We start from the raw sequence: 26,671 nt of genomic DNA on the forward strand, positions 1-26,671 counted from the left end.
TATCCTGGCCCGAGGAGACGCACTGGAGGTCTGGAGAGCGGGGATGGCACCATCTGTCCTGGCTGGATGCTCACCCTAGCCCGGCAGATGCGGGGAGCTGACCCAGGTGACATCAAATCGAGGACACGCTCCGTCGGGCGGATGTCGTGCCTCATGCACCAACACAGGAACTCTCTCATTACTCTCTCCTCCAATCTCCGCATCAACTCCTTCACTGTCTCTGCTTTGCTTCCTTCGCTCACCTCCAATTTCACCCTGACTGGCTCTGGTTCCATCCTCGGCTCCGCCAACCGTCCCGTGTGCCTCCCCCAAAACAATTATTGGGGCTGCCTCTCCTGGCCACGCTGCTTGGTCCTTTGGTGGTGGGTAGTTCTGTAACGATCCTCTTCCTGTGAATAACCGGACCAAGGCGCAGCGTGAGACGTGTTCATTATATTTTATTAAAATCAGAACACTAGAACAAAAAATAACAAAGAGGAAAACAAACAGTTCTGTAAGGAAACTAACAATACAGAAAACAACTACCCACAAAACCCGTGTGGGCAAGAGCTACCTAAGTATGGTTCCCAATCAGAGACAACGATAGACAACTGTCCCTGATTAAAAACCATACCCGGCCAAAAACAAAGAAATACAAAAACATAGAAAAAATAACATAGAACTCCCACCCTAGTCACACCCCAGCCTAACCAAAATATAGAATAAAAGCCTCTATGGCCAGGGCGTGACAGCGCCATTGAACTTGTGCAAAGTTCAATGGGGCTTTCTTTTGTCTCTTTCAGCAATATGGTATTTTGTGTTTGTACCTAATGTATCTTTTTACTATGTGCTTGCTTTCGCAGGAGTTCTGACAACAACTTCTGCACATATGACTGAAACAATCTCAGACGCTTCTGTGGGTAAGTACATTACTGTCTTATTATTCAAAAGAAAGCCCCATTGCACTTGTGCAAAGTTCAATGGGGCTTTCTTTGGTCTCTTTCAGCAATATGGTATTTTGTGATTGTACCTAATGTATCTTTTTACTATGTGCTTGCTTTCGCAGGAGTTCTGACAACAACTTCTGCACATATGACTGAAACAACCTCAGATGCTTTTTTAGGTAACTACATTACTGTCTTCAGAAATCACACATTGATGAAGGCTGAAGGGGGAGAGAGAGAAATTCCAACATGTTGTCTACACCAAAGTGTGAAGATACCTATAGCGGGGGACAAATTCAATTGAAGTCGGAGGTTTACATACACCTTAGCCAAATACATTTAAAGTAAGTTTTTCACAATTCCTGACATTTAATCCTAGTAAGAATTCCCAGTCTTAGGTCAGTTAGGATCATCAGTTAATTTTAAGGAGGTGAAATGTCAGAATAATAGTGTAGAGTGAAGTATTTCAGCTTTATTTTCTTTCAGCTTTATTTTCCCACTGGGTCAGACGTTTGCATACACTCAATTAGTATTTGGTAGCATTGCCTTTAATTGTTTAACTTGGGTCAAACGTTTTGGGTAGCCTTCCACAAGCTTCCCACAATAAGTTGGGTGAATTTTGGCCCATTCCTCCTGACAGAGCTGGTGTAACTGAGTCAGGTTTGTAGGCCTCCTTGCTCACACACGCTTTTTCAGTTCTTCCCACAAATGTTCAAAAGGATTGAGGTCAGAGCTTTGTGATGGCCACTCCAATACCTTGATATTGTTTTCCTTAAGCCATTTTTCCACAACTTTGGAAATATGCTTGGGGTCATTGTCCATTTGGAAGACCCATTTGGGACCCAGCCTTAACTTTCTGACTGATGTCTTGAGATGTTGCTTCAATATATCCACATACTTTCCTTTCCTCGTGATGCCATCTATTTTGTGAAGTGCACAAGCCCTCCTGCAGCAAAGCACCCCCACACATAACGTGATGCTGCCCCTCCCGTGCTTATTCTGCTTGCAAGCCTCCACCTTTTTCCTCCAAACAGAACGATGGATTTGCCAAACACGTTTCATCAGACCAGAGGACATTTCTCCAAAAGTACAATCTTTGTCCCCATGTGCAGTTGCAAACCGTAGTCTGGCTTTTTTATGGTGGTTTTGGAGCATCTTTCAGGTTATTTAGGACTTGACAGATACTTTTGTGCTTGTTTCCTCCAGCATCTTCACAGGGTCCTTTGCTATTATTCTGGGATTGATTTGCACTTTTCGCACCAAAGCGTTCATCTTTAGGAGACAGAAGTCTCCTTCCTGAGCGTTATGACAGCTGCGTGATACCATGGTGTTTATACTTGCGTACTATTGTTTGTACAGATGAATGTGGTACCTTCAGGCGTTTGGAAATTTCTCCTAAGGAGGAACCAGACGTGTGGAGGTCTTCAATGTTTTTTCTGAGGTCTTGGCTGATTTCTTTTGATTTTCCCATGATGTCAAGCTAAGAGACACTGCGTTTGAAGGTAGGCCTTGAAATACATCCACAGGTACACCTCCAATTGACTCATATGATGTTAATTCGCCTATCATAAGCATCTGAAGCCATGTCGACATTTTCTGGAATTTTCCAAGCGTGCACGTTCTGAAGCCTTGACACACCCACAACTTTTTTTCATATAAACCCAGGCCTTTCCCGCTACCGCCAGCAATTGCGCCCATAATTGTGGTTGTGAAAATAGCTCAAATATTTCTGCCCCCTCCACAAAAAAAGTGCAATAGCATCAACTGTAATAAAGTGTTAATTTAAGTCTGAATTTGCAACACCCATGGTGTTAGGGACCAACACTCTAGGGGTGTCAGTTTGTGAACACTATTTCAGTGGATCACATATAATTTCTAAGAAAGTGTTAAATTGAACACTGTGGGTGTTACTGATCTAAAATGTGCTGTGGACATACAACTGTTTATTATAGTGAAGAAGGTCAATTACAACCAACAAGTAAGACAAACTGAAAAGTAGGGTAAGAATTAAATGAGGAAAGTAGAAAATTGGGACATACCAAAACAGGATAAAACAAGACACTGGACAGGATCGGACAAGACAAAGCATGACTTGTGGAAAAGTTGCCTGTTACCATAGGGCTGTTAGTAGGTAGGAGGTACCATTTGAATGTTGTCTGAGGTGGACTGCGGGCAATGTAGGATAGGAATGGTTCCTAGATTGTGTCCTTCAGTTTGTTATTTTGTGGATCTCTCCAGGGAGGCCAGGTCAGACAATAAATGAAGCCAGTGTATGGTTGAAACATTGGATCTGCTTATCCAGTTTAGAAATATCCCCTTTTTGGGCGACTGTTAATGAAATCAACAGGAAGTGTTGTTTGTCCTTGGACATAGAGGAAACACAGGGGACGCCATCATCAAAGTAGTGGAGGATGCAGAGTTTTGGGGATGCAAGAATGGTAATATGGAGGATGACTGAGGGAATGCTCAGAACTTTTTTCCAGTAATTCTCAAGGATTGGGACAAGACCAGAATGCAGGGAGGTGAGTGTCAGGAAAGTACTTCTGGCAGACTGGACACAGAGGCGATCAACAAGCCCCACCAGGGACATCAATGGGGAATTATTACTGAAAAGAACAATGTTGGACACAGTTGAAGTCGGAAGTTTACATACACTTCGGTTGGAGTCCATTTAAACTCGTTTTTAAACCACTCCACACAAACTATAGTTTTGGCAAATCGGTTACATCTACTTTGTGCATGACACAAGTCATTTTTCCAACAATTGTTTACAGACCGATTATTTCACTTATCATTCACTTTATCACAATTCCAGTGGGTCAGATGTTTACATACACTGTTTACATACACTAAGATGACTGTGCCTCTAAACAGCTTGGAAAATTCCAGAAAATGATGTCATGGCTTTAGAATCTTCTGGTAGGCTAATTGACATCATTTGATTCTGTGCCTTTAAACAGCGTGCTCCACAGCAAAATATGTGGTTGCTTGAAGTTTACGGTCTTGTCATCAACTCCAATTCGAATGCTCATCCGTTGTAGCCGAGTTCGTTAAATGTGTTGAACATGTTTGCAGTCCACATTGTTGTAATTGTATTGCTTCAATGTGGAAATACATGGTTAAACATAGGCGGTAGGATTTTGACAGGGACATGCCAAACATGGTCAATAAGCAAGATTCAATTCACTGGGCTGTTGATGAGACCTGAAAAGACCGTGTCTAACTCTAATCGAATTCTAAAATACATTTAAAAAACAACCTGTTTTAAATAGGCTACATCTGAATACAGTTACAGGCACCATAATTGCTCCCCGAGGACGTCTAATACAGCTGGTTTTGCGCACATCCAAACTTTTCACAGGACCCAATATAAAGAGAAGGGGGGTTCTAAACAGGATCCAATATAAAGAGAAGGGGGGTTCTAAATTCTAAACAGGATCCAATATAAAGAGAAGGGGGGAGGGGTTCTAAACAGGATCGGGTCTGAAGTGTGATGTCATAAATCGCTTCTCTCGTTCCATGGCACTGTGTGCACACGTAGGCCTAAATGTCTTTCCGCATAACATTCACACCTCTATCCACGCCTCTCCTGTCAATTGTATTGTTGCCGATGTGCCAGGCAGATTCTCATTGATATGACATTATACACTCTTAGAAAAAGCTGTCCCAAAAGGTTCTTCGGCTGTCCCCATAGGAGAAGGCTTTTTGGTTCCAGGTCGAACCCTGGGCACTGTGCGTCGTGGCTGGATTGGCTGCTCTCAAAACCCATTCCATTATCAACTTTATTACCGTTAAGACTGTCTTTTTGTGAGTCGTAACATGTCCTGTTTTGCGCTGAATGAAATGGTCACTTCTGCTTGTGTTTTTAAAGGTTGTGGATGGTCAAAATCATGTTTTGCACGACATTTGATTATATTTGGATGAGACGTTGATAAAGTTTGAACATAAAGTTACTGGGCCCCTCCCCCATGTCAAACACTTGGATTCAGGAGGCGGGATTACTAAAGGGATAGGGTGACATCATCCTAACTATCATTTTAATACCCACAAAAAAATATAAAGAAAGGAAATTAAAATAAATGGTATGAAGAAAATATTGGCACCCAGGAGAATACTTTGGTTATACAGCATTTGGCAAAGATACACTACATGACCAAAAGTATGTGGACATCTGCACGTCGAACATCTCATTCCAAAATCATGGGCAGTAATATGGAGATTGTCCCCCTTTGCTGATATAGTAGCCTCCACTCTTCTGGGAAGGCTTTCTACTAGATGTTTGAACATTGCTGCAGGGACTTGCTTCCATTCAGCCACAAGAGCATGAGTGACTGATTGACAAACCAGCTGGGCACTGATTATGGGGTGATTAGGCCTGGCTTGCAGTCGGCGTTCCAATTCATCCCAAAGGTGTTCGATGGAGTTGAAGTCCGGGGTCTGTGCAGACCAGTCAAGTTCTTCCACACCGATCTTGACAAACCATTTCTGTATAGACCTCACTTTGCACGGGGGCATTGTCATGCTGAGACAGAAAAGGGCCTTCCCCAAACTGTTGTCACAAAGCTGGAAGCACAGAATCGTCTAGAATGCCATTGCATGCTGTAGCTATAACATTCCAACTCACTGGACCAAAGGGGCCGAGCCCGAACCATGAAAAACAGCCCCAGACAATTATTCCTCCTCCACCAAACTGTCCAGTTGGCACTAGGAAATTGAGATCTGCCGGACTGCCAGATGAAGCGTGATTCATCACTCCAGAGCGCAATGGCGGCAAGCTTTACACCACTACAGCCAATGCTTGGCATTGCGCATGGTGATCTTAGGTTTGTGTGTGGCTGCTTGGCCATGGAAACCCATTTCATGAAGCTCCAGATGAACAGTTCTTGTGCTTACGTTGTTTCTAGAGGCAGTTTGGAACTCGGTAGTGTGTGTTGCAACCAAGAACAGACGACTTTTATGTGCGTCCCGCTTCAGAACTCGACGATCCCTTTCTGTGAGCTTGTGTCGGCCTACCACTTCGCGGCTGAGCCGTTGTTGCTCCTAGACATTTCCACTTCACAATTAAATCCCTTCCAGTTGACCTTGGCAGGTGTAGCAGGGCAGACCAACTGACTGGAAAGGTAGCATCCTCTGTGACGGTGCCACAAGTCTCTGAGCTCTTCAGTAAGGCCATTCTACTGCCAATGTTTGTCTATGGAGATTGCGTGGCTGTGTGCTAAATTTTATACACCTGTCAGTAATGTGGCTGAAACATCCGAATCCACTAATTTGAAGGATGTCCACATACAACTTTGTATATATAGTGTATTTTTCACTTTGGAGTAGACAACATGTTTGCAGTTCTCTCTCACCCGTCTATCTGTACAGTGCCTTGCATAAGTATTCATTCCCCTTGAGGTGTTTCCTATTTTGCTGCATTACAACCTGTAATTTAAATAGATTTTTATTAGGATTTCATGTAATGGACATACACAAAATAGTCAGGAGGAGACAGAGAGCGAGCACGAGCAATCTCTCCCTGAAGTCTCTCACTGTGTGTGTGTGTGTGTGTGTGTGTGTGTGTGTGTGTGTGTGTGTGTGTGTGTGTGTGTGTGTGTGTGTGTGTGTGTGTGTGTGTGTGTGTGTGTGTGTGTGTGTGTGTGTGTGTGTGTGTGTGTGTGTGTGTGTGTGTGTGTGTGTGTGTGTGTGTGTGTGTGTGTGTGTGTGTGTGAGAGCAGACAGAGAGAGCAGTCTTTCCCTGAAGCCTACATGCCTCAGTCTCAATTACCATCCTGTCTCTGACCTCAAACAGTGAGAGTTAATAAGGCCTGTGAACTCTCCTCTCCCTGCTCAAACATGTTTTCTCTCAGTACTGACACACACACTACTAACACCTCGTACCCTCTTTCACCCCCGGGGTAGCTAGTCTTCTGAATGCAGCAACCTCACGCTCTCAGTTCAACCTCCGACCATGTCATCCACTATACTTGCGCCCCCTTGCTCAGGGAGGGTGGTTATCGACGCATGTATCCTGATAACGACTTGGTGTGCGCAACATACACTATAGAGTGTGCTACTTTTTGACCAGAGCACCAGGGGCCCTGGTCAAAAGTAGTGCACTATGAAGAAAATCGGGTGCCATTTGGGAGGCATCCTTGGAAGGGGTTGCACATTTTCCGATAGTGATTAATGAATCATTAATGATAGGCTGAACTCCTCTGATGAAGCAGGTAATTAAGAGTTAATGAGGTATTGCACACCGATGCGTCCCAGCACACTTCTTTTTTTTTTTTGCTTGGCACTTTTGAAATGTGTGACTTTTTTTTCCCTACACACCTGGAAGTGTGTGTGTGTGTGTGTGTGTGTGTGTGTGTGTGTGTGTGTGTGTGTGTGTGTGTGTGTGTGTGTGTGTGTGTGTGTGTGTGTGTGTGTGTGTGTGTGTGTGTGTGTGTGTGTGTGTGTGTGTGTGATGCACTGTAAGATTGGTTGGGGGGAGGGGATGACACACATTGAGCTGATTGGAGTGTTTGTGTCCACCCCCCCACGGCTAGATTAAAGTCAAGGTGGATTGGACAGCTGTTCCATTGCAATAACTTATACTTAGCATCTCCTTCATCACTCTTTATTTAGTCTCCCTTCCACTTTTGACAGGCAGAAAGGCACCTTCTACCTGTCACTGTTGAAGTGAGAGAATAACATTCAGTCAACAGGCCCTGCGCTAGACTAGCGTCCAAACCAGGGGGTGTACTTGTACATCAAGCTGCCTTCATGCTTCCGACACAGGAGAATCAGGAGATGGGCTACCTCCTGTCGACAGCTGGACTCAAAGCCACATCATTTACTGTACACATGAATCTGTCACTACTGTATTATCTAAACCAGAGTCAAACTACGGAGACAACCAACGCAAGCCAGCTGGTGTAACGAATGTACGGTGAAATCTGAAGGGAAGTGTAATGATGTAAATCACTAGGTACCGTACATGTCTGTGTGTTGACTGCGAGGCTCTGTCTCTCTAATGTCATTATCGTGTTCTCTGTTCTGGTGTAATTTGCAGTGGGAGCCGCCATCGTAAAAGGTGTATCCTTTGAAGTCCTTTTCGGAGGTGAGAAATATATCAATCACAATGTATTTATATATATATATTTTTTTTTACCTTTATTTTACTAGGCAAATCAGTTAAGAACAAATTCTTATTTTCAATGACGGCCTAGGAACAGTGGGTTAACTGCCTGTTCAGGGGCAGAACGACAGATTTGTACCTTGTCAGCTCAGGGATTTGAACTTGCAACCTTCCGGTTACTAGTCCAACGCTCTAACCACTAGGCTACCCTGCCACCCCAGGGTATGAGCAGTTGTCACAAGGTGCTTTACCCCTAAGCTTTAGATGTGGTTATCCAGATGTGGAAGCATTATTGTTCTCTCTATAGTCTGAAAATAGAACTAATTCCATAAGTATACGTAAATAGAAAGTCCTCCACTCATTGTTTCTGGTTTCACCTGTATAATTGTTATCGTTTCCCTCGTCAGAACGTTGCTGCCTCAGCATGGCATCTTTTTTACTCTATCAAAGAAATGTCATTTATTTTGCTTACATTTGAAGTCAATTCGCAGGTGCTCTTATCCAGAGAAACGTTTAGAGGTGCCTCGCTCAAGGGCACGTCGACAGATATTTCACCTTAGGGATTTGAACCAGTGACCTTTCGGTTACTGGCCCAACAATCTTAAAACACTAGGCTACCTGCCGATCCACCTACCTAAAAAGCAATGAACTAACACATAACAATGTAATGTTTCTTTGATGTTCTAGATCACGATTACCCCTATGATAACGTGTCTTATGAAAAAACATATTACTCTTTAAAATAATATTCTATATTTTCAGAGACCATTCTCCTCTCTGTCAGTCTAATTTATATCCATCTCTCTCCCTTCCCAGGAGTCATTGTGGTGGTACTGGTGGTACTGGTGGTGGTACTGGTGCTGGTACTGTGCCTCAAATGCAAGCATAAGGGCACTTACCACACCAACGAGGCCGAGTGGGGTGATTCTGATTCTGTCGACACGTATGGTGTTGCCTCTCAAAGCGAACTAGAGATTTTGAACGAGGAAGAATAGAAAGAAGTACACTTAATTTGAAACAGGACTTTTTCCGATTCTAAACCGGGGCCAGTTGTCAACTCAAGATGCCAAATATTTTCTACGGAATTGGTAATGCCTATGATGGTCATCTAATTTCAAGGCAACATTTATATGGGGCATACGACCATCTCAGCTCTGCAGATTTTGCCACGAAGAGACAGAATCGTTAGATCAATTATTTTTGTATTGCCCAGATATACACTATATATACAAAATTATGTGGACACCCATTAGTGAATTTGGCTATTTCAGCCACATTACAGCTTTATTTCCTTCATCAATCAATATACAGAAGCACTTTAATAAACAATTAATAGTCATTACATGTGACTAACATCAAGCGTACAATTAGTACAGTAGTTAAAACAATATTAGATTGTTGAGGTTTCGAAAAGATGTAAAAACTAGAGAAATTTTACAATCCTTTTTGTTTTCGTTTAAAAAAAATGTTTATACCCAAAAGATAGTACCTTGTTTGAATTTCTATTATGAGGGTGTTGAGCGAGCTTAATGTATAATAATGTATAATAATGTATAGCATTGCTGAATGTAATATCTGTTTTCAATTTTTTTCTAAATTGACATCCAGTAGTAATCTGAGCTTGTAAAATGAAATCAAGGCACAGGCATCTTTCCTAACGCCAAACAGGATGTTTTTTTTTTTTTTTGGCCTGAAGGTACCAATAACTGAGAAAAGGAAATGCTACGGCAAGGACCATAAGAACACAAAAAAAATACTTTCATGAAACTTGACAGACATTTCACCTATGACAATACTGGGAACAAAACAGTCAAAGAAATGTAAATTCCCCTTCTAATTCTCAGGCAAGTCTCTGTAACTAATATATTACCATGTGATTAAAGAGAAGCGACCTTGTTTTGCCTGATGAAAACAGTGTCTAATTAGCAGTAAAACACTCGTTCCAGAGAGGAAGGACTTTTTCTATCAACAAGGCAACAACAGGGAAGTTTCAAAAGGAAACTGAAGACAGCCGAATCACACGGGGGTTTGTTCCTTAGACACTGCCCCAGCTAGGTGGAAAGGCTTCCATGTAGTTCAGAGAGGGCATATCAACAGGAACGCCCTGATAAATGCTCAAAGTATTAACATCCCAAAATACTGTATCGGTGACTAAATGTGGTCCAGTTTCTGTTGAAGATAATGCATGTCTGTTGTTCTATCACGTGAAAGTCCCATTTGATTAGTATGTATCAAGCTACACATTTGATAAATTTGCACAGTCATGGACTAAATTGTTTTTTTGTTTTTTCAAATGAAGAGTTTACTTGTATACCCAGTCGAAAAATCTGATTATTCAACACAACATCTGGGTTCAGAAAACCAAGACATAGGAGCAAAAGTTTGCACTTCAATAGTATGTGTTAATGAGATTTAGAAGCTTATGGAGGATTTTGTGTTTTCTATTTTCATCAAGCTAGAATAGAGCAATGCTGTGCCCGAGGCTGCTGAAGGGAAGTTCTGAATCCTTGAGTAGTGCCAGGCAGCGCTATGTGGGTTTAATGCAATTCAAACAACCCCAGAAAAGTTCCTGCAGAGCTGAGCCAGCACACTTCAAAAAACCATGGTGCCTCTGGGAAATCGTTTTACTCTAATTGCGCATTATTCTTGGTCGGGATACAAGACAATACAAGCCAATCTCAAGATCATACATCACCTGATCTACAGGCTGGCAAAGAGCACTTACTTTTGGCCATTTGATTGCAAGTTGAAAGTATTTATTTCCATTTTGTCTTGATAATCAAAGTATGGGACAATTGCTAACCTTTCTCCAAACAGATTTTTCTTTTCAATTCTCTAATCAAGTCTAACTTCAAAGAGTGACTCAGTGTGTGTTTGAGTGCATTAGCTGGAGTGCTCTGTCTGATTGAGGTAAAGACAATAACGCCATTGAGACATCTATCCAACTGCCGTCCTCACTGACATCATATCAAGTCCTATTGATCAGGGGACCAACCATCAGAGAGGAAAACGCTTACATAAGATGTGTCCCAAAAATAGCACCCTATTTCTTATTTTGTGCACTAGGGTACTTTTTGACCAGGGTCCTATGGGGGAATAGGTTGCCACTTGGGACTCGGCCGTGACTTCAGCAGGGCCACTGACACCTTTCAAGGAGATGGAAAAACTTATTCTACAGGAGTCATTCCAGGGTCACTGAAGCTATAGCTTGGCCTAGACAGCTATACACAAGCACCAGGCGCTTGAAAGGCAATAATCAGGAAGTCAGCCTTGCAACCAGCAACCAGCCGCACTTCCCATTCAATATATTTTTTTATTAGAAATCAAATAACCGTTGAAAAGGCTCCCATTGTGTTCTCTTACAATTGTATCCCAGCTTTCCTCCTGGCCTTGGTGTGCAGAGAACATACTGTTTTATTGTGACAATAAGCCATACTTTGATATGGACCTGAAGGCATCAACATAAATTCATTTCATCTCGACTGCTCTGTGAAGCTTGAACAATGGTAAAGCCAAAGCTGGTGACTTTTCCATCTCTTCTCCTACTGTCTACGAAATGGCATAAAATAACAAATAAATGCTAGTATTCTCCCTGGATGAATGTGGCATGCGGCTGTATTTACCAAAAGACATCGACGATGAAAACACATAGAATTTCTTTTGAGCAATGTAGCTACCTCACTCTCTTTGAGTTGTAGCTAATTCCAGTAAAAGAGGAAACAGTACATGAATGAATGAATGACTTGACTTGGAAGCCCATGGTCCTGTAGTCTGAGTTGTGTGGATTATCTCCCTTGTTAGACAATAGGCTAAATCTTGCGTGCGTCCCGAACAGCACCCATATAGCTCTAGTCAGAAACAGTGCACGACAGTATGTACATGAAATAGGCTGCCATTTGGGACGGAGAACTTGGACGTGTTCAGACAAAATGGAAGAAGAACGGGAACAGGGAACTCATTGAATCATCTCGTTAGAATATCCCCATGGCTTAGGCTCTGTCCCAAATGCAACCCTATTCCCTATGGGCCCTGGTCAAAAGCAGTGCACTGCGTAGGGATTAGGGTGCCATTTCGGGACGCACTTTTAAGGTTCTGGGGCTCTTGAGAAAGGAGAGTTTTGCATAATACAGCCACAATAAAACAAGAACTCCAGCTCATCCAAGTGTTGCTCTATTCTATTCTTCAGCGAATATCCTATAAGCTATAATGAAGATATGTGACTTAGCCCCTGACATGGCCAGCTTCCTAGGAGAAAGGACTTCCATTCCAGACTCAATTACTATTTCAATACGTTTCCGCTATGGATATTGAATATTGCAAGATAAGCAGTTCTCGCAAAATTGCTATCACAAAGTCTGCTCCGGGGTTTGTGCTCAGGCTTTTGACGCTTCTGTTCAGAGGTGCATTGGGAAGGTGATGAAGCACATTTTCTGGGGGGGGCCAGGGTTACCAGAATAAATAATACAGTATCTGCCTGTGAAGACGGATGCTACATTGTTGCAGCCAAGAATAGTTCCCTCGCTCTGCACTTCCCCAAAGAGTTGTGAATGTCAAACCTGCAGAGGAGAGGGGATCCTCAACAGAGCAACGTTAGAGAAATGTTAAACCAACTCTGTGTTAAATCTGAAATCCGCATAAGGTGAAACGGCGTCATCGTTCGCCCCCCAGCACATTTGTCATCAATCAATCAATGAAATGTATTTATAAAGCCTTTTTTTTTTTTTTTACATCAGCCGATATCACAAAGGGCTGTACAGAAACCCAGCCTAAAACCACAAACAGCAAGCTATGAAGGTGTAGAAGCACGGTGGCTAGGGAGAAACCTAGAGAGGAACCAGGCTCTGAGGGGTAGCCAGTCCTCTTCCGACTCTGCCGGTTGGAGACTACAACAGAACATGGCCAAGATGTTCAAACGTTCGTTCATAGATGACCAGCAGGGTCAGATAATAATAATCACAGTGGTTGTAGAGGGTGCAACAGGTCAGCACCTCAGGAGTAGATGTCGGTTGGCTATTTATAGCCGGTCATTCAGAGCTGGTTTGATGAAACGGAGGAGAGGAGCATCCAGCATCATGCATTGATGTCAGCGGGGGGGGGGGGGTAAACTGACATGGCAGTTTCACCAAGTATGAATTCCAGTTTGAAAACAGTGTTCAACCAAAATGCCGCGTTAAAACACTTTTTTCAGAATAATTCACAAGCTTGTAATGGCAAAACTAGGCAGAAATGACGAAGAAAAGTGATTCAGAAAAGAGGGAACAGATATGCTTTGAACTGCGTTTCATTAAGTCTGTTCCTTTCTGTCTACTTTGATGAATCCTTGTTTACCTATCAAACTAAAGGGGACATCACCCCCATTAACAACTGTTACTCATGTATATACCTGTAGTTTGGTGTTGAAAGATTCATACAACACAAGAACAGTACATTGCCCTCTGATCCCAGAGATCATAATAACCTTGTTTCTCACTCCCACTATCCAACGTGCATTTACTGATCATAAGGAGGCTGCCTGCCTGTTTGCCTGACTGTATACCTGCCTTGTTGCCTTGCTGCCTGTGTGGCTGGCTGCCTGTACAGATAGCCCTGTGGAAATAGCCTGCTTGCCTCTCTGCCTGCCTGCCTGCCTGCCTGCCTGCCTGCCTGCCTGCCTGCCTGCCTGCCTGCCTGCCTGCCTGCCTGCCTGCCTGCCTGCCTGCCTGCCTGCCTGCCTGCCCTCTGCCTCTCTGCCTGCCTCTCTGCCTGCCTCTCTGCCTGCTCTCTCTGCCTGCCCGCCTGCCTGGTGCGCTCAGCAGTAAGAGGTGATATAGGCCTAATCATTATTACTCTATGATAACTGATAAATCATCCTCATATGAACGGTCACTAGGGGAAATTGGCTTTTGCTATTTCATGTGTAACCGCATTGCACCTGCAGAAACCCCATCAGCAAAACAATTCAGCCAGCACGGAATCCTCTGCAGGTGTTCTGCTAGGCTGTGTTGTCATTAACAAACTACTGGAATTGTGTTTGTGTGTATATGGATGGGTTACTCGGGGTCCTAGAGTATGCTCACTTTTTTTATATACTGTAGTTCCATCCTATTTGTATTTTTTTATTTTAATTACTGCTTTTTGAATGCAGGCAGACCATTGAAAGGTCTCTGTACTTTGTATTTTTCTCTCTCAGTGTGAGAAGCCAGTTCCCAAGTTCCATTACAATTGTCTTTCCAGACTTAGTTGTTGTGACAAACTTTCAACCAGATAATTCAGTTCCCTGGGTGTAATTACTCAGTTGACTGCAGGCCCATTTAGATTTAATTAAAAGTGGGAGCCCAATATCACTTGTCATTGCACCTGACACCTTGGCGTTAACTTTGCAGCTTTGCATTCATCAGAGCGGGCAGTCGTCTCCTAAAGTTGTATCTTATTTACACCATAAATAATCCTACCAGACAAAATATAGTGGAGCAAATTGTACATCCTTAGGTTACGAAAGTAAGAAACGGAGGAGAGTGTGTGTGTTGGCAGAGGCCTTCCAGGTTCCCCACAGTCACAACACGGTAGGAGCATGGCTGTGTCTTTGCACTGCCAATTATCACTCTGGAAATTCAGTAAACAGACCAACAACATCACACACACACACAGTGTGTGGGGTGACTGATGTGAGACATCTGCTGTAAAGCTTTGTCTCTAATTAGATGAAACAGGAAAAATAGATCTCACAAAACATCTTGCTCACCTTACATGGCCTTTGCTTGAAAGGCAGAGGCAGCTTCAGCATCTATTCGACACTCTCTTAGAAGGCCAGATACATTTCCACAGTCATTTCCGCTGTGGACTGACTGAGTGTTACGGGATTGTCAAAATGAAATTGAATTCTTTCGAGCAGATAGCTACAACTCTTCAGGGAAATAGCCAGAGACAACATACAGTCTATTCAACAGCAATTAATACAAATGAACAAAGATAGCGCTGAAGTAACTATTCCTTATATCGAGTACATCCCAGTGCTTAATGGTAAACACAGCACCTTGATGTGTGGTCTGCCTTTTAATGAACACTATTTTCCTGTGGACTAAGAGAGTTAGGCCACTGACTGGACTAATAGCCCTGTTTGGTATGCAGGTCTACCAGAGGCCCTAAACATAACAATTAATTGGCTCTAGTTCTCCTTTGTGTCAGATCTCACATTTCAACTCAATTAAACCCCATTTTATTACAGAGCTTCGTCTCCGGCATGAGTGTGACTAATTGGAAAGTGGGCGAACAAGGAAAGCAATTTTCTCACCTAGAAATGACTCAACTACTTGTCACACAATGCTTTTTTAAAAATCGAACAAATGGTTCAAGCCTCTGCAAAAACTTCTTAGGAACAGTGAGCCCCATTATCACGTTGGAAGGGTGGATGAATGATGCCTATTTATCCATCATTACATATCATAGGGATTTCTCCCTTTGTGCACATTCGCTATTAGATGAGAAAAGAAAAAAACTGAATTTCACACAGACAGGGCAAATACAGTTTATTGTTGAAGTTTTATTGTTAAAGCCTCTTAATCCTAAAACCTAAGAGTGATTAACATTCATTCCATAAGCTTTAACAATGGACTAAAAGCTGTCATGTTAATCACGATACATATTCCTAGCTAGGAGAATTTGTTATTTTATTTAATGGTTAATTCATAGTGGTCAGAACAAGCAAGGAGGTGGGCAGAGGTGGGCAGAGCCGAGCACGAGCTAGTGAGATCTTATTGGCTCATTATTTGCATATTTCAGTTAGGGAACGCCTACTCTGTGACGTGCGCGTGTGCACTCGAAACAATGCACTTTTTTAGAAACTTTGGCAAAGGGTAAAAGTCTACAAAACGCAGCCCACTTCGTTTTGTGAAACTGAAAGCAGAACCACTGCTTTTAATCAGGGCAAGGTGACCGGAAACATGACCGAATACAAACAGTGTAGCTATTCCCTCCGCAAGGCAATCAAACAAGCTAAGCGTCAGTATAGAGACAAAGTATAATCGCAATTCAACGGCTCAGACACAAGAGGTATGTGGCAGGGTCTACAGTCAATCACGGATTACAAAAAGAAAACCAGCCCAGTCACGGACCAGGATGTCTTGCTCACAGGCAGACTAAATAACTTTTTGGTCCGTTTTGAGGACAATACAGTGCCACCGACACCGCCCGCAACCAAAACATGCGGACTCTCCTTCACTGTAGCCGAGGTGAGTAAAACATTTAAACGTGTTAAACCTCGCAAGGCTGCAGGCCCAGACGGCATCCCCAGCCGCGTCCTCAGAGCATGCGCAGACCAGCTGGCTGGTGTGTTTACGGACATATTCAATCAATCCTTATCCCAGTCTGCTGTTCCCACATGCTTCAAGAGGGCAACCATTGTTCCTGTTCCCAAGAAAGCTAAGGTAACTGAGCTAAACGACTACCGCCCCGTAGCACTCACTTCCATCATCATGAAGTGCTTTGAGAGACTAGTCAAGGACCATATCACCTCCACCCTACCTGACACCCTAAACCCACTCCAATTTGCTTACCGCCCAAATAGGTCCACAAACGATGCAATCTCAACCACACTGCACACTGCCCTAACCCATCTGGACAAGAGGAATACCTATGTGAGAATGCTGTTCATCGACTACAGCTCTGCATTTAACACCATAGTACCCTCCAAACTCGTCATCAAGCTCGAGACCCTGGGTCTCGACCCCGCCCTGTGCAACTGCGTACTGGACTTCCTGACGGGCCGCCCCCAGGTGGTGAGGGTAGGTAACAACATCTCCACCCCGCTGATCCTCAACACTGGGACCCCACAAGGGTGCGTTCTGAGCCCTCTTCTGTACTCCCTGTTCACCCACGACTGCGTGGCCACGCACACCTCCAACTCAATCATCAAGTTTGCGGACGACACAACAGTGGTAGGCTTGATTATCAACAACGACGGCCTACAGGGAGGAGGTGAGGGAAATTCGGCTTGTCACCAAAAGTACTCACAAACTTCAACAGATGTACAATCGAGAGCATCCTGTTGGGCTGTATCACCGCCTGGTACGGCAACTGCTCAACAGACAAACAAGCCATCAAGGCTCTCCAGAGGGTAGTGAGGTCTGCACAACCCATCACTGGGGGCAAACTACCTGCCCTCCATGACACCTACACCACCCGATGTCACAGAAAGGCCATTAAGATCATCAAGGACAACAACCACACGAGCCACTGCCTGTTCACCCCGCTATCATCCAGAAGGCGAGGTCAGTACAGGTGCATCAAAGCTGGGACCGAGAGACTGAAAAACAGCTTCTATCTCAAGTCCATCAGACTGTTAAACAGCCACCACTAACATTGAGGGACTGCTGCCAACACACTGACTCAACTCCAGCCACTTTAATAATGGGAATTGATGGGAATTGATGTAAAATATATCACTAACCACTTTAAACAATGCTACTTAATATAATGTTTACATAGCCTACATTACTCATCTCATTGGTATATGTATATACTGTACTCTATCATCTACTGCATCTTTATGTAATACATGTATCACTAGCCACTTTAAACTATGCCACTTTGTTTACATACTCATCTCATATGTATATACTGTACTCAATACCATCTACTGCATCTTGCCTATGCCGCTCTGTACCATCACTCATTCATATATCTTTATGTACATATTCTTTATCCCTTTACGCTTGTGTGTATAAGGTAGTAGTTTTGGAATTGTTAGTTAGATTACTCGTTGGTTATTACTGCATTGTCGGAACTAGAAGCACAAGCATTTCGCTACACTCGCATTAACATCTGCTAACCATGTGTATGTGACAAATAAATTTGATGTGATTTGATTTGTTTGTTACAGATTTTAGTTTGGTAACAGAAACCTGTATGGAGATCAAACTGTTTCATCGATGAGAGAATTAGCAAGAATGTCGGCCAAAGTCCATCTCGCTCGATATTCTCCCACTGCCGGCCACTAGTGAGTGGGAATGCCAACCGGATGCTTCACAATTATACATCCGGTTTAATACATGGCTCATTGTTCTATCTGTGGTATAAGATTTTCTGTGATAGTGTGACACTTCCCTCTTGTGGTGAAATGGATACAGTAGTTGCATGGAAGTCAAATGTTCTGACTGCGCCACCCTGTGGTAAATTCTAGGTACTGCCATCGAGAATACCGGAACACTGGTGAAACAACGACCACTCCTTATGAAAGTAATGTTTTCAACAGAGACGTGACAGCTGGTGATAGAGTGGTGAAAAGCATCCTTTTCAGTCAACCTTAACGTTCAAGTTGTATTTTGATGTACTGTACAGATGTTAGGTTTAGAGTTGAGGTGGAGGGAATGTGTTAAGGTTAGGGTTAAGGAGGTCAACACAGACTGGCCTCGGGAACATCTTTGTGCATTTGAACTGTAAGTTGTCCTGTTATGACCGTATATGACTGTGTTGAATATCACTCCCTGACCAAAGTCCCTGGGGAAGTGAGGGCCTCCACCGTGGGAGATTTATGATATGGATGTATTTTATTATCAAGTAATAAAAGTGGTCAGGACATCTGTTTAGATTACTTTTATAAAACAGGGGTGGCAATATAGACGGAGAAATTACGAGGCGATAGACTGACTTACTTGCCATCAGGACAGCTGACTTGTTGTGAAGGTTGTATACTGTGTGAAGTGCTTGAAAACTCCAGGTATGACAGTACCAAGTACCTCAAGTAAGGAATGCATAATGGTTACCATGCCAAACACGAAAAAGCAAAAGGCTGCTGTAGGCTCAGAGAAAAGTGTTGGTAGCAAAATACAAAGGATGCTTTAAGTTGGTCTTTACCCATTAAGCAATACCCAGCTGACCAGTCTAATTGAAATCTGACCTGAATTCAAAGGTATACTCTGCCAATAACAGAGTGGGCTAGACTGGCAGAGACGGAGTGTTTGTTTCTAGAAATAAGGGTGTTTTGGATGGGCACATTCTGCTAGTAATGATAAGCAGAGCTGTTGGCAGGCGGCTGGTGTGGGCAGGGCCAGAGAAACAGCCAGGGGTTTGAGTTAGCTCAGGCCCAGACGCTCAGACCGTTCTGTTGGAGGGACGCCAATGAAATTCTCTGGCCTGCTAGAGACAAATGATTATGTGAAGAAGAAGAGGGGTCTGGGCCGCCAAGGGCATAACTTCCCGTTAGAATGGGAATTAGAGGACCACACAGTTAGTTCAATCCCATCAGTCACGAGGAAAACGGATCGATGAAGGAAGGATGGACGAAGTGGGGTGCAGATGCAGATGTGCTGAGTCACAGGCCATTGTGACATATCTTCCTCTGTCTCAAAACGACAAAGATCCATCTACAGTTGAAGTCGGAAGTTCACATACACTTAGGTTGGAGTCATTAAAACTCGTTTTTCAACCTCGCCACAAATTTCTTGTTAACAAACTATAGTTTTGGCAAGTTGGTTAGGACATCTACGTTGTGCATGACACAAGTCATTTTTCCAACAATTGTTTACAGACAGATTATTTCACTTATAATTCACTGTTTCACAATTCCAGTGGGTCAGAACTACTAAGTTGACTGTGCCTTTTAAACAGCTTGGAAAATTCCAGAAAATTATGTCATGGATTTAGAAGCTTCTGGTAGGCTAATTGACATCCTTTGAATTAATTGGAGGTGTACCTGTGGATGTATTTCAAGGCCAACCTTCAAACTCAGTGCCTCTTTGCTTGACATCATGGGAAAATCAAAAGAAATCAGCCAAGACCTCAGAAAAAAAATTGTAGACCTCTACAAGTCTGGTTCCTCCTAAGGATCAATTTCCAAATGCCTGAAGGTACCACATTCATCTGTACAAACAATAGTATGCAAGTATAAACACCATGGTACCACGCAGCCATCATACCACTCCCAGTCCGACCTCGGACTGGGGACCCTTGCAGCGGGCCCCGAATCGACGGGAGACTCTGGCAGCGCCGGACAGGCGGGAGACTCTGGCAGCGCCGAAGTGAAGGGTGACTCCGGCAGCTCCGGGCTGGAGGGAGACTCTGGCAGCTCCGGGCTGGAGGGAGACTCTGGAAGCGCTGGACAGGCGGGAGAACCTGGAGGGGGGAGACAGAGAGACAGCCTGTCGTGTGGGGCTGCCACAGGAGGCCTGGTGAATGGAGGAGGCACCGGATACACAGGGCCGTGGAGGCGTACTGGAGGTCTCGAACTAATGGCCTGCACAACCCGTCCTGGCTGGATGGTGTCTCTAGCCCAGCACGTGCGGGGCGCAGGCACAGGAAGCACTGAGCTGTGCAGACACACGGGAGACACAGTGCGCAGCGCCGACGCGGGATATCCTGGTCTGAGGAGATACACTGGCAGTCTGGAGAGCAGGGCTGGCACCATCCGCCCTGGCTGGATCCTCACCCTAGCCCGGAAGATGCGGGGAGCTGGGGTGTAGCGCACCGGGCTAAGCGCGCGTACTGGGGACACCGTGCGCTCCACCGCATAACACGGAGCCTGACCAGTACAACGCCCACAACGGTAAGCACAGGAAGTTGGCTCAGGTCTCCTACATGACTTAGGCACACTCCCCGTGTGCCCCCCACCAAGACATTTTTGGGGATGCCTCTCGTGCCTGTTGCGCTGCCGTGCTAACCCCTCGTAGTATCTCCGCTCAGCCTTAGCTGCCTCCAGTTCCTCCTGTGGACGGCGATACTCTCCAGCCTGTGCCCAGGGTCCCTTGCCTTCCAGTATCTCCTCCCATGTCCATTTCTCCAGATAGCGCTGCTGCTCCTGGTTACCACGCTGCTTGGTCCTTTTGTGATGGGTAGTTCTGTAACGTTTCTCCTCGTCATCTGAGGAAGAGTAGTCAAGATCGGACCAATGCGCAGCGTGGTATGTGTCCATGTTAATATTTAATAAATTGAACACTGAATAACAAAACAACGAAGAGAGTGAACGAAACAGTCCTGTAAGGTGCAGACACAAAACAGAAAACAACTACCCACAAATCAAGTGTGAAAAACAGGCTACCTAAGTATGGTTCTCAGTCAGAGACAACGATTGACAGCTGCCTCTGATTGAGAACCATACCAGGCCAAACACATAGAAAACCAAAACTAGAACCACACATAGAATACCCACCCCAACTCACGCCCTGACCAACCTAAACAAGAAACATAACAAAGGAACTAAGGTCAGGATGTAACACCACTCAGGAAGGAGATGCGTTCTGTCTCCTAGAGATGAACGTACTTTGGTGCGAAAAGTGCAAATCAATCCCAGAACAACAGCAAAGGACCTTGTGAAGATGCTGGACGAAACAAGTACAAAAGTATCTATATCCACAGTAAAGCGAGTCCTATATCGACATAACCTGAAAGGCCGCTTAGCAAGGAAGAAGCCACTGCTCCAAAACCACCAAAAAAAGCCAGACTACGGTTTGCCACTGCACATGGGGACAAAGATGGTACTTTTTGGAGAAATGTCCTCTAGCCTGATGAAACAAAAATAGAACTGTTTGGCCATACTGACCATCGTTATATTAGGAGGAAAAAGGGGGAGACTTGCAAGCCGAAGAACACCATCCCAACTGTGAAGAAAGGGGGTTGCAGCATCATGGAGAGCGTTGGACTAGTAACCGAAAGGTTGCAAGATCGAATCCCCGAGCTGACAAGGTAAAAATCTGTCATTCTATCCCTGAACAAGGCAGTTAACCCACCGTTCCTAGGCCGTCATCGAAAATAAGAATTTGTTCTTAACTGACTTGCCTAGTTAAATAAAGGTTCAAATAAATGTTGTGGGGTGCTTTGTTGCAAGAGGGACTGGTGCACTTCACAAAATAGATGGCTCATGAGGGAGGAAAATTATGTGGATATATTGAAGCAACATCTCAAGACATCAGTCAAGGTATTGGAGTGGCCATCACAAAGCCCTGACCTCAAACCTATAGAGATTTTGTGGGCAGAACGGAAAAAGTGTGTGCGAGAAAGGAGGCCTACAAACTTGACTCAATTAGACCAGCTCTGTAAGGAGGAATGGGTCACAATTCACCCAACTTATTGTGAGATGCTTGTGGAAGGCTACCTGAAATGTTTCACCCAAGTTAAACAATTTAAAGGCAATGCTACCAAATTCTATGTATGTAAACGTCTGACCCACTGGGAATATGATGAAAGAAATAAAAGCTGAAATAAATCATTCTTGTCACATTCTGACCTTAGTTCCTTTCTTATGTCTTTGTTTTAGTTTGGTCAGGGCGTGAGTTGGGGTGGGTTGTTTATGTTCTTTTTTCTATGTTATATTTTCTCCGTGTTTGGCCTAGTATGGTTCTCAATCAGAGGCAGGTGTTGTTCGTTGTCTCTGATTGAGAATCATACTTAGGTAGCCTTTTCCCACCTGTGTTTTGTGGGTGATTAATTTCTGTTTAGTGTTTTTTCGTCACCATACAGAACTGTTTCGGTTTCGTTTCATTCTCTTTGTTATTTTGTTTTAGTGTTCTGAGTTTAATTAAATATGATCATGAACACTTACCACGCTGCGTATTGGTCCGTTCTCTCATACTCCTCGTCAGAGGAGAGGAGGACCAAGAACGTTACAATTCTCTCTACTATTCTGACATTTCACATGTTTTACTACGATTAAATATCAAGAATTGTGAAAAACTGAGTTTAAATGTAGTTGGCTAAGGTGTATGTAAACTTCCGACTTCAACTTTATGTGGTCCATGCCAGGACAAAGGATGATTTCAGAGAAGAGGACAGAGGGTGTAACATCCGTTGGATGGAAGAGTGAGGACAGGGTGGAGGACTGGATGTGTTGGGATGTGGTAAAAAATCCCTCACTCTGTCTGGACCTAATAAGACAGTTATTCTTAACACATTACACACACACACACAAATGGAAGCTCCTCCTCAGAGGAGGGGGAGGACCATGCTTCTCAGTGAATTTCATCAAAATACAAGTAGTGAAACAATAATAAAATGCAATCCTTTTTAGATAAAATTATAGTAAATATATTCAAATGTCACCAAATACCTAATTAAAATACACTGTTTTGCAATGGTCTACAGTAGCCACAACAGCACTCTGTCGGGCACCATGGTGTAGCTGGAGGACAGATATTTTCCATCCTCCTCTGGCTACATTGACTTCAATACAAAACCTAGGAGGCTCGTGCTTTTCACCCGCTTTCATAGACCTTCCAGAGGACGACCTCCAACCAATCAAAGCTTTTGCAGTACGAACTAACATGTTGTTCACTCATTCAAAGGATCAGAGAACTAACCTAGTCTTACACTTGTCTGATTTAGAAGCTTGGTGAGTTGGTGACATTGTTGGAAATATTGAAAGATTGAGATAGTGAATAGTGATAGATGAGCATTTTTAGGTTATTATTCAATTCAAATGAAGTTCTTCAAACTACAGGAGAAGTAGGAGGTGGATTAATCCTTACTTGGACTAACAAATTCTTAGCACTTCTGTCTAACTGTGTTCCGTTATTGTTTTTTGTCTTCCCAGTCAAATCCTCTCCTACCCTCAGTGGAAGAGTTGAGCTCTCCAACCGAATCCATCCATGATGAGCATGCCCTGCACTGAAACCCGCTGATCAACTCAACCCCTGTCCTGCACTGAAGCCTCTGAACACCTCAACCCCTGACCTGCACTGAAGTCAGGCCTCTCGAACACCTCAACTCATGTCTTATAACCCCATTCAGTCACTGCTGTGATCCCTTCCCAACACTGTGTAAGTATCAACAGTTCAACATCAACTTTCATTCCCATTCCCCATACTATTTAACAAAACATGTATTTATTAAATCTTAGGGTTAAAATTCTTTGTCTTTGATGATTTTTTAAAAACATGCTTTGTCGACTCCATGCGGTCTGTGACTATACTGTGGGTCTCCCATCCTCCCACATTTTCAAGTCACCATCCTCCACTGAGACAGAATCATATTAAACCCCTATACAACCAGAGCCTCCCAGCCTCTGAGACAGAATCATATTAAACCCCTATACAACCAGAGCCTCCCAGCCTCTGAGACAGAATCATATTAAACCCCTATACAACCAGAGCCTCCCAGCCTCTGAGACAGAATCATATTAAACCCCTATACAACCAGAGCCTCCCAGCCTCTGAGACAGAATCATATTAAACCCCTATACAACCAGAGCCTCCCAGCCTCTGAGACAGAATCATATTAAACCCCTATACAACCAGAGCCTCCCAGCCTCTGAGACAGAATCATATTAAACCCCTATACAACCAGAGCCTCCCAGCCTCTGAGACAGAATCATATTAAACCCCTATACAACCAGAGCCTCCCAACCTCTGAGACAGAATCATATTAAACCCCTATACAACCAGAGCCTCCCAGCCTCTGAGACAGAATCATATTAAACCCCTATACAACCAGAGCCTCCCAGCCTCTGAGACAGAATCATATTAAACCCCTATACAACCAGAGCCTCCCAGCCTCTGAGACAGAATCATATTAAACCCCTATACAACCAGAGCCTCCCAACCTCTGAGACAGAATCATATTAAACCCCTATACAACCAGAGCCTCCCAACCTCTGAGACAGAATCATATTAAACCCCTATACAACCAGAGCCTCCCAGCCTCTGAGACAGAATCATATTAAACCCCTATACAACCAGAGCCTCCCAGCCTCTGAGACAGAATCATATTAAACCCCTATACAACCAGAGCCTCCCAGCCTCTGAGACAGAATCATATTAAACCCCTATACAACCAGAGCCTCCCAGCCTCTGAGACAGAATCATATTAAACCCCTATACAACCAGAGCCTCCCAGCCTCTGAGACAGAATCATATTAAACCCCTATACAACCAGAGCCTCCCAGCCTCTGAGGCAGAATCATATTAAACCCCTATACAACCAGAGCCTCCCAACCTCTGAGGCAGAATCATTCAGATGTGTTAAATAGTTTTAAAAAAGGAGGATTAAAAACGAGCTAATTAAAACATCCAATGAGTTTACTGACCTCACTCTGTCTGCTCCAATCCCTGCAATCCCCTCTCCACAGGAGCAAAGAACAGCTTTATGAATACCTCCATACACACACACACACACACACACACACACACACACACACACACACACACACACACACACACACACACACACACACACACACACACACACACACACACACACACACACACACACACACACACACACACACACACACACACACACACACACCAAGTCTTGAGTGAACTGAAACACTACATGCCAGCTTTACGAATGCCATCAGAAGAAAAGTCGCTAAGTAGCTTAGTATGCAGAAAGCCGTTTAGTGCTCATTGTTATTTCTGGATACTGTGAGAAAAAGTGCCAGAGGCAATTAAGGCCATTGCCTTTGAGTGGCTGTGTGGTCACTTGTTTTTATGACGAGTCTGAAGCAGTAAAATAGTACATAATGATGTCTGGTTTGCGTAACAAACACACACACACACACACACGCACATACTCACCAGTAAGAGCCAAGTCCTGAGTGAAATGAAGTGAAACACTACTACTGGACTCCTGATCAGAGGACCGGACCTCACCTGGGATTGAAAACTCATCAAGTCTGCCAACGCTTGTTCCTGTTCAAACAACTTCTCTCTCATTTTCCACCCAGATCATCTTGTCCCAATTTTACACATTACTTGTGATTTCACTTTGAGGTTGGTCCCAGACTGGCAGTTGGTTTCTCTGGGCCAAATCAAACAATAGCCTGCTCTGCACTTTGTAGCGCAATAGGGGCAGGGCTTTTTTACTTTTTGTGTGGTGCTAGTGAAGTTCTCCACCAAATTTACTGCCTTCAGCAAGCTTATAAAACTTAAAGCATTTTGACACATTTAACACTAAAGGGATACAGAGCTAAAATGAAACATGGAGGCCTTTGACTTCTGAAGATGACCCAGAAGAGGACTTACTTGACCTACTAGGAATCTTTGGCTCCTATAAGGAGCATAGCAGACCATTGATAAATGTCCAAGTTCTTCCAGGTCACAACAGTTGAGGCCGCTCTCAGTCATTTCTACCTGGATGTCTCTCTATGGGAGAATCTCAATTGAGACCTCTCTCATCTCTCCTCGCCTCCTTAGGGGAGGGGCCTCTGGCTTTGTCATCCCATGGGTTGTGAGAAGGAGTTGACGAGAAAAGAGAGAGGATGCAAGGGGTATGCAATTGAGATTCTCTCCAAGCCTTTCTGGGTCGAGAAGATACGTCATGAGATACAGAAGTTCAAAAATGTCACTCCAACATTTCATACCTCTACATGCTTTCAGAAAGAATTCAAATCCCTGTCTCTAAGCAAGTTTTTGAAATGGGTTTCATATTGGGGTTATATGAGTGTTTACAGCAGGCTTAGTGCCAAATTATATTTACAGTATTATCCATAATCGAAAGCTGTTAAAAAGTGAGCTAAATGTATAACTGAGCAAACACTGTACAGCCGAGAATGCATCAAAGAAAAATGCATCCACACCTGGATTACCACCAGAGAAACTGACTGAGAAGTGTTTCTTCTCTCTCTCTCTCTCTCTCTCTCTCTCTCTCTCTCTCTCTCTCTCTCTCTCTCTCTCTCTCTCTCTCTCTCTCTCTCTCTCTCTCTCTCTCTCTCTCTCTGATTGGTTAACTGACAGAGGTTATA

At 43.8% G+C, this 26,671-nt stretch overlaps 1 protein-coding gene and 1 long non-coding RNA gene across 10 annotated transcripts in view; one reads left to right on the forward strand and one right to left on the reverse strand.

The window, feature by feature from the left end:
* LOC118370169 (cell adhesion molecule 1-like) overlaps positions 1 to 9,921 on the forward strand; it is a 37,878-nt gene extending 27,957 nt beyond the window's left edge. For 6 of the 9 annotated variants that reach the window (XM_052499093.1, XM_052499096.1, XM_052499094.1 and 3 more), the window contains 4 exons: positions 843 to 899; positions 1,046 to 1,102; positions 7,960 to 8,007; positions 8,842 to 9,921. In XM_052499093.1, the coding sequence (XP_052355053.1) occupies positions 843 to 899; positions 1,046 to 1,102; positions 7,960 to 8,007; positions 8,842 to 9,020 (341 nt within the window). In that variant the 3' untranslated portion in view covers positions 9,021 to 9,921. The remainder of the gene's footprint in view (positions 1 to 842; positions 900 to 1,045; positions 1,103 to 7,959; positions 8,008 to 8,841) is intronic. The other 3 variants (XM_052499099.1, XM_052499101.1, XM_052499102.1) reach the window with 1 other exon arrangement.
* Positions 9,922 to 23,967: 14,046 nt separating this feature from the next.
* Positions 23,968 to 24,986, reverse strand: LOC127916614 (uncharacterized). Its single transcript, XR_008095388.1, has 3 exons — positions 24,579 to 24,986; positions 24,334 to 24,480; positions 23,968 to 24,284 (listed from the first exon to the last, which is right to left on the reverse strand). It is a non-coding gene; the product is annotated as an uncharacterized LOC127916614 (long non-coding RNA).
* Positions 24,987 to 26,671: the final 1,685 nt, after the last annotated feature.

Source organism: Oncorhynchus keta, chromosome 37 (assembly GCF_023373465.1).
Source record: "Oncorhynchus keta strain PuntledgeMale-10-30-2019 chromosome 37, Oket_V2, whole genome shotgun sequence".
In the NCBI taxonomy this organism is placed as follows: domain Eukaryota; kingdom Metazoa; phylum Chordata; class Actinopteri; order Salmoniformes; family Salmonidae; genus Oncorhynchus; species Oncorhynchus keta.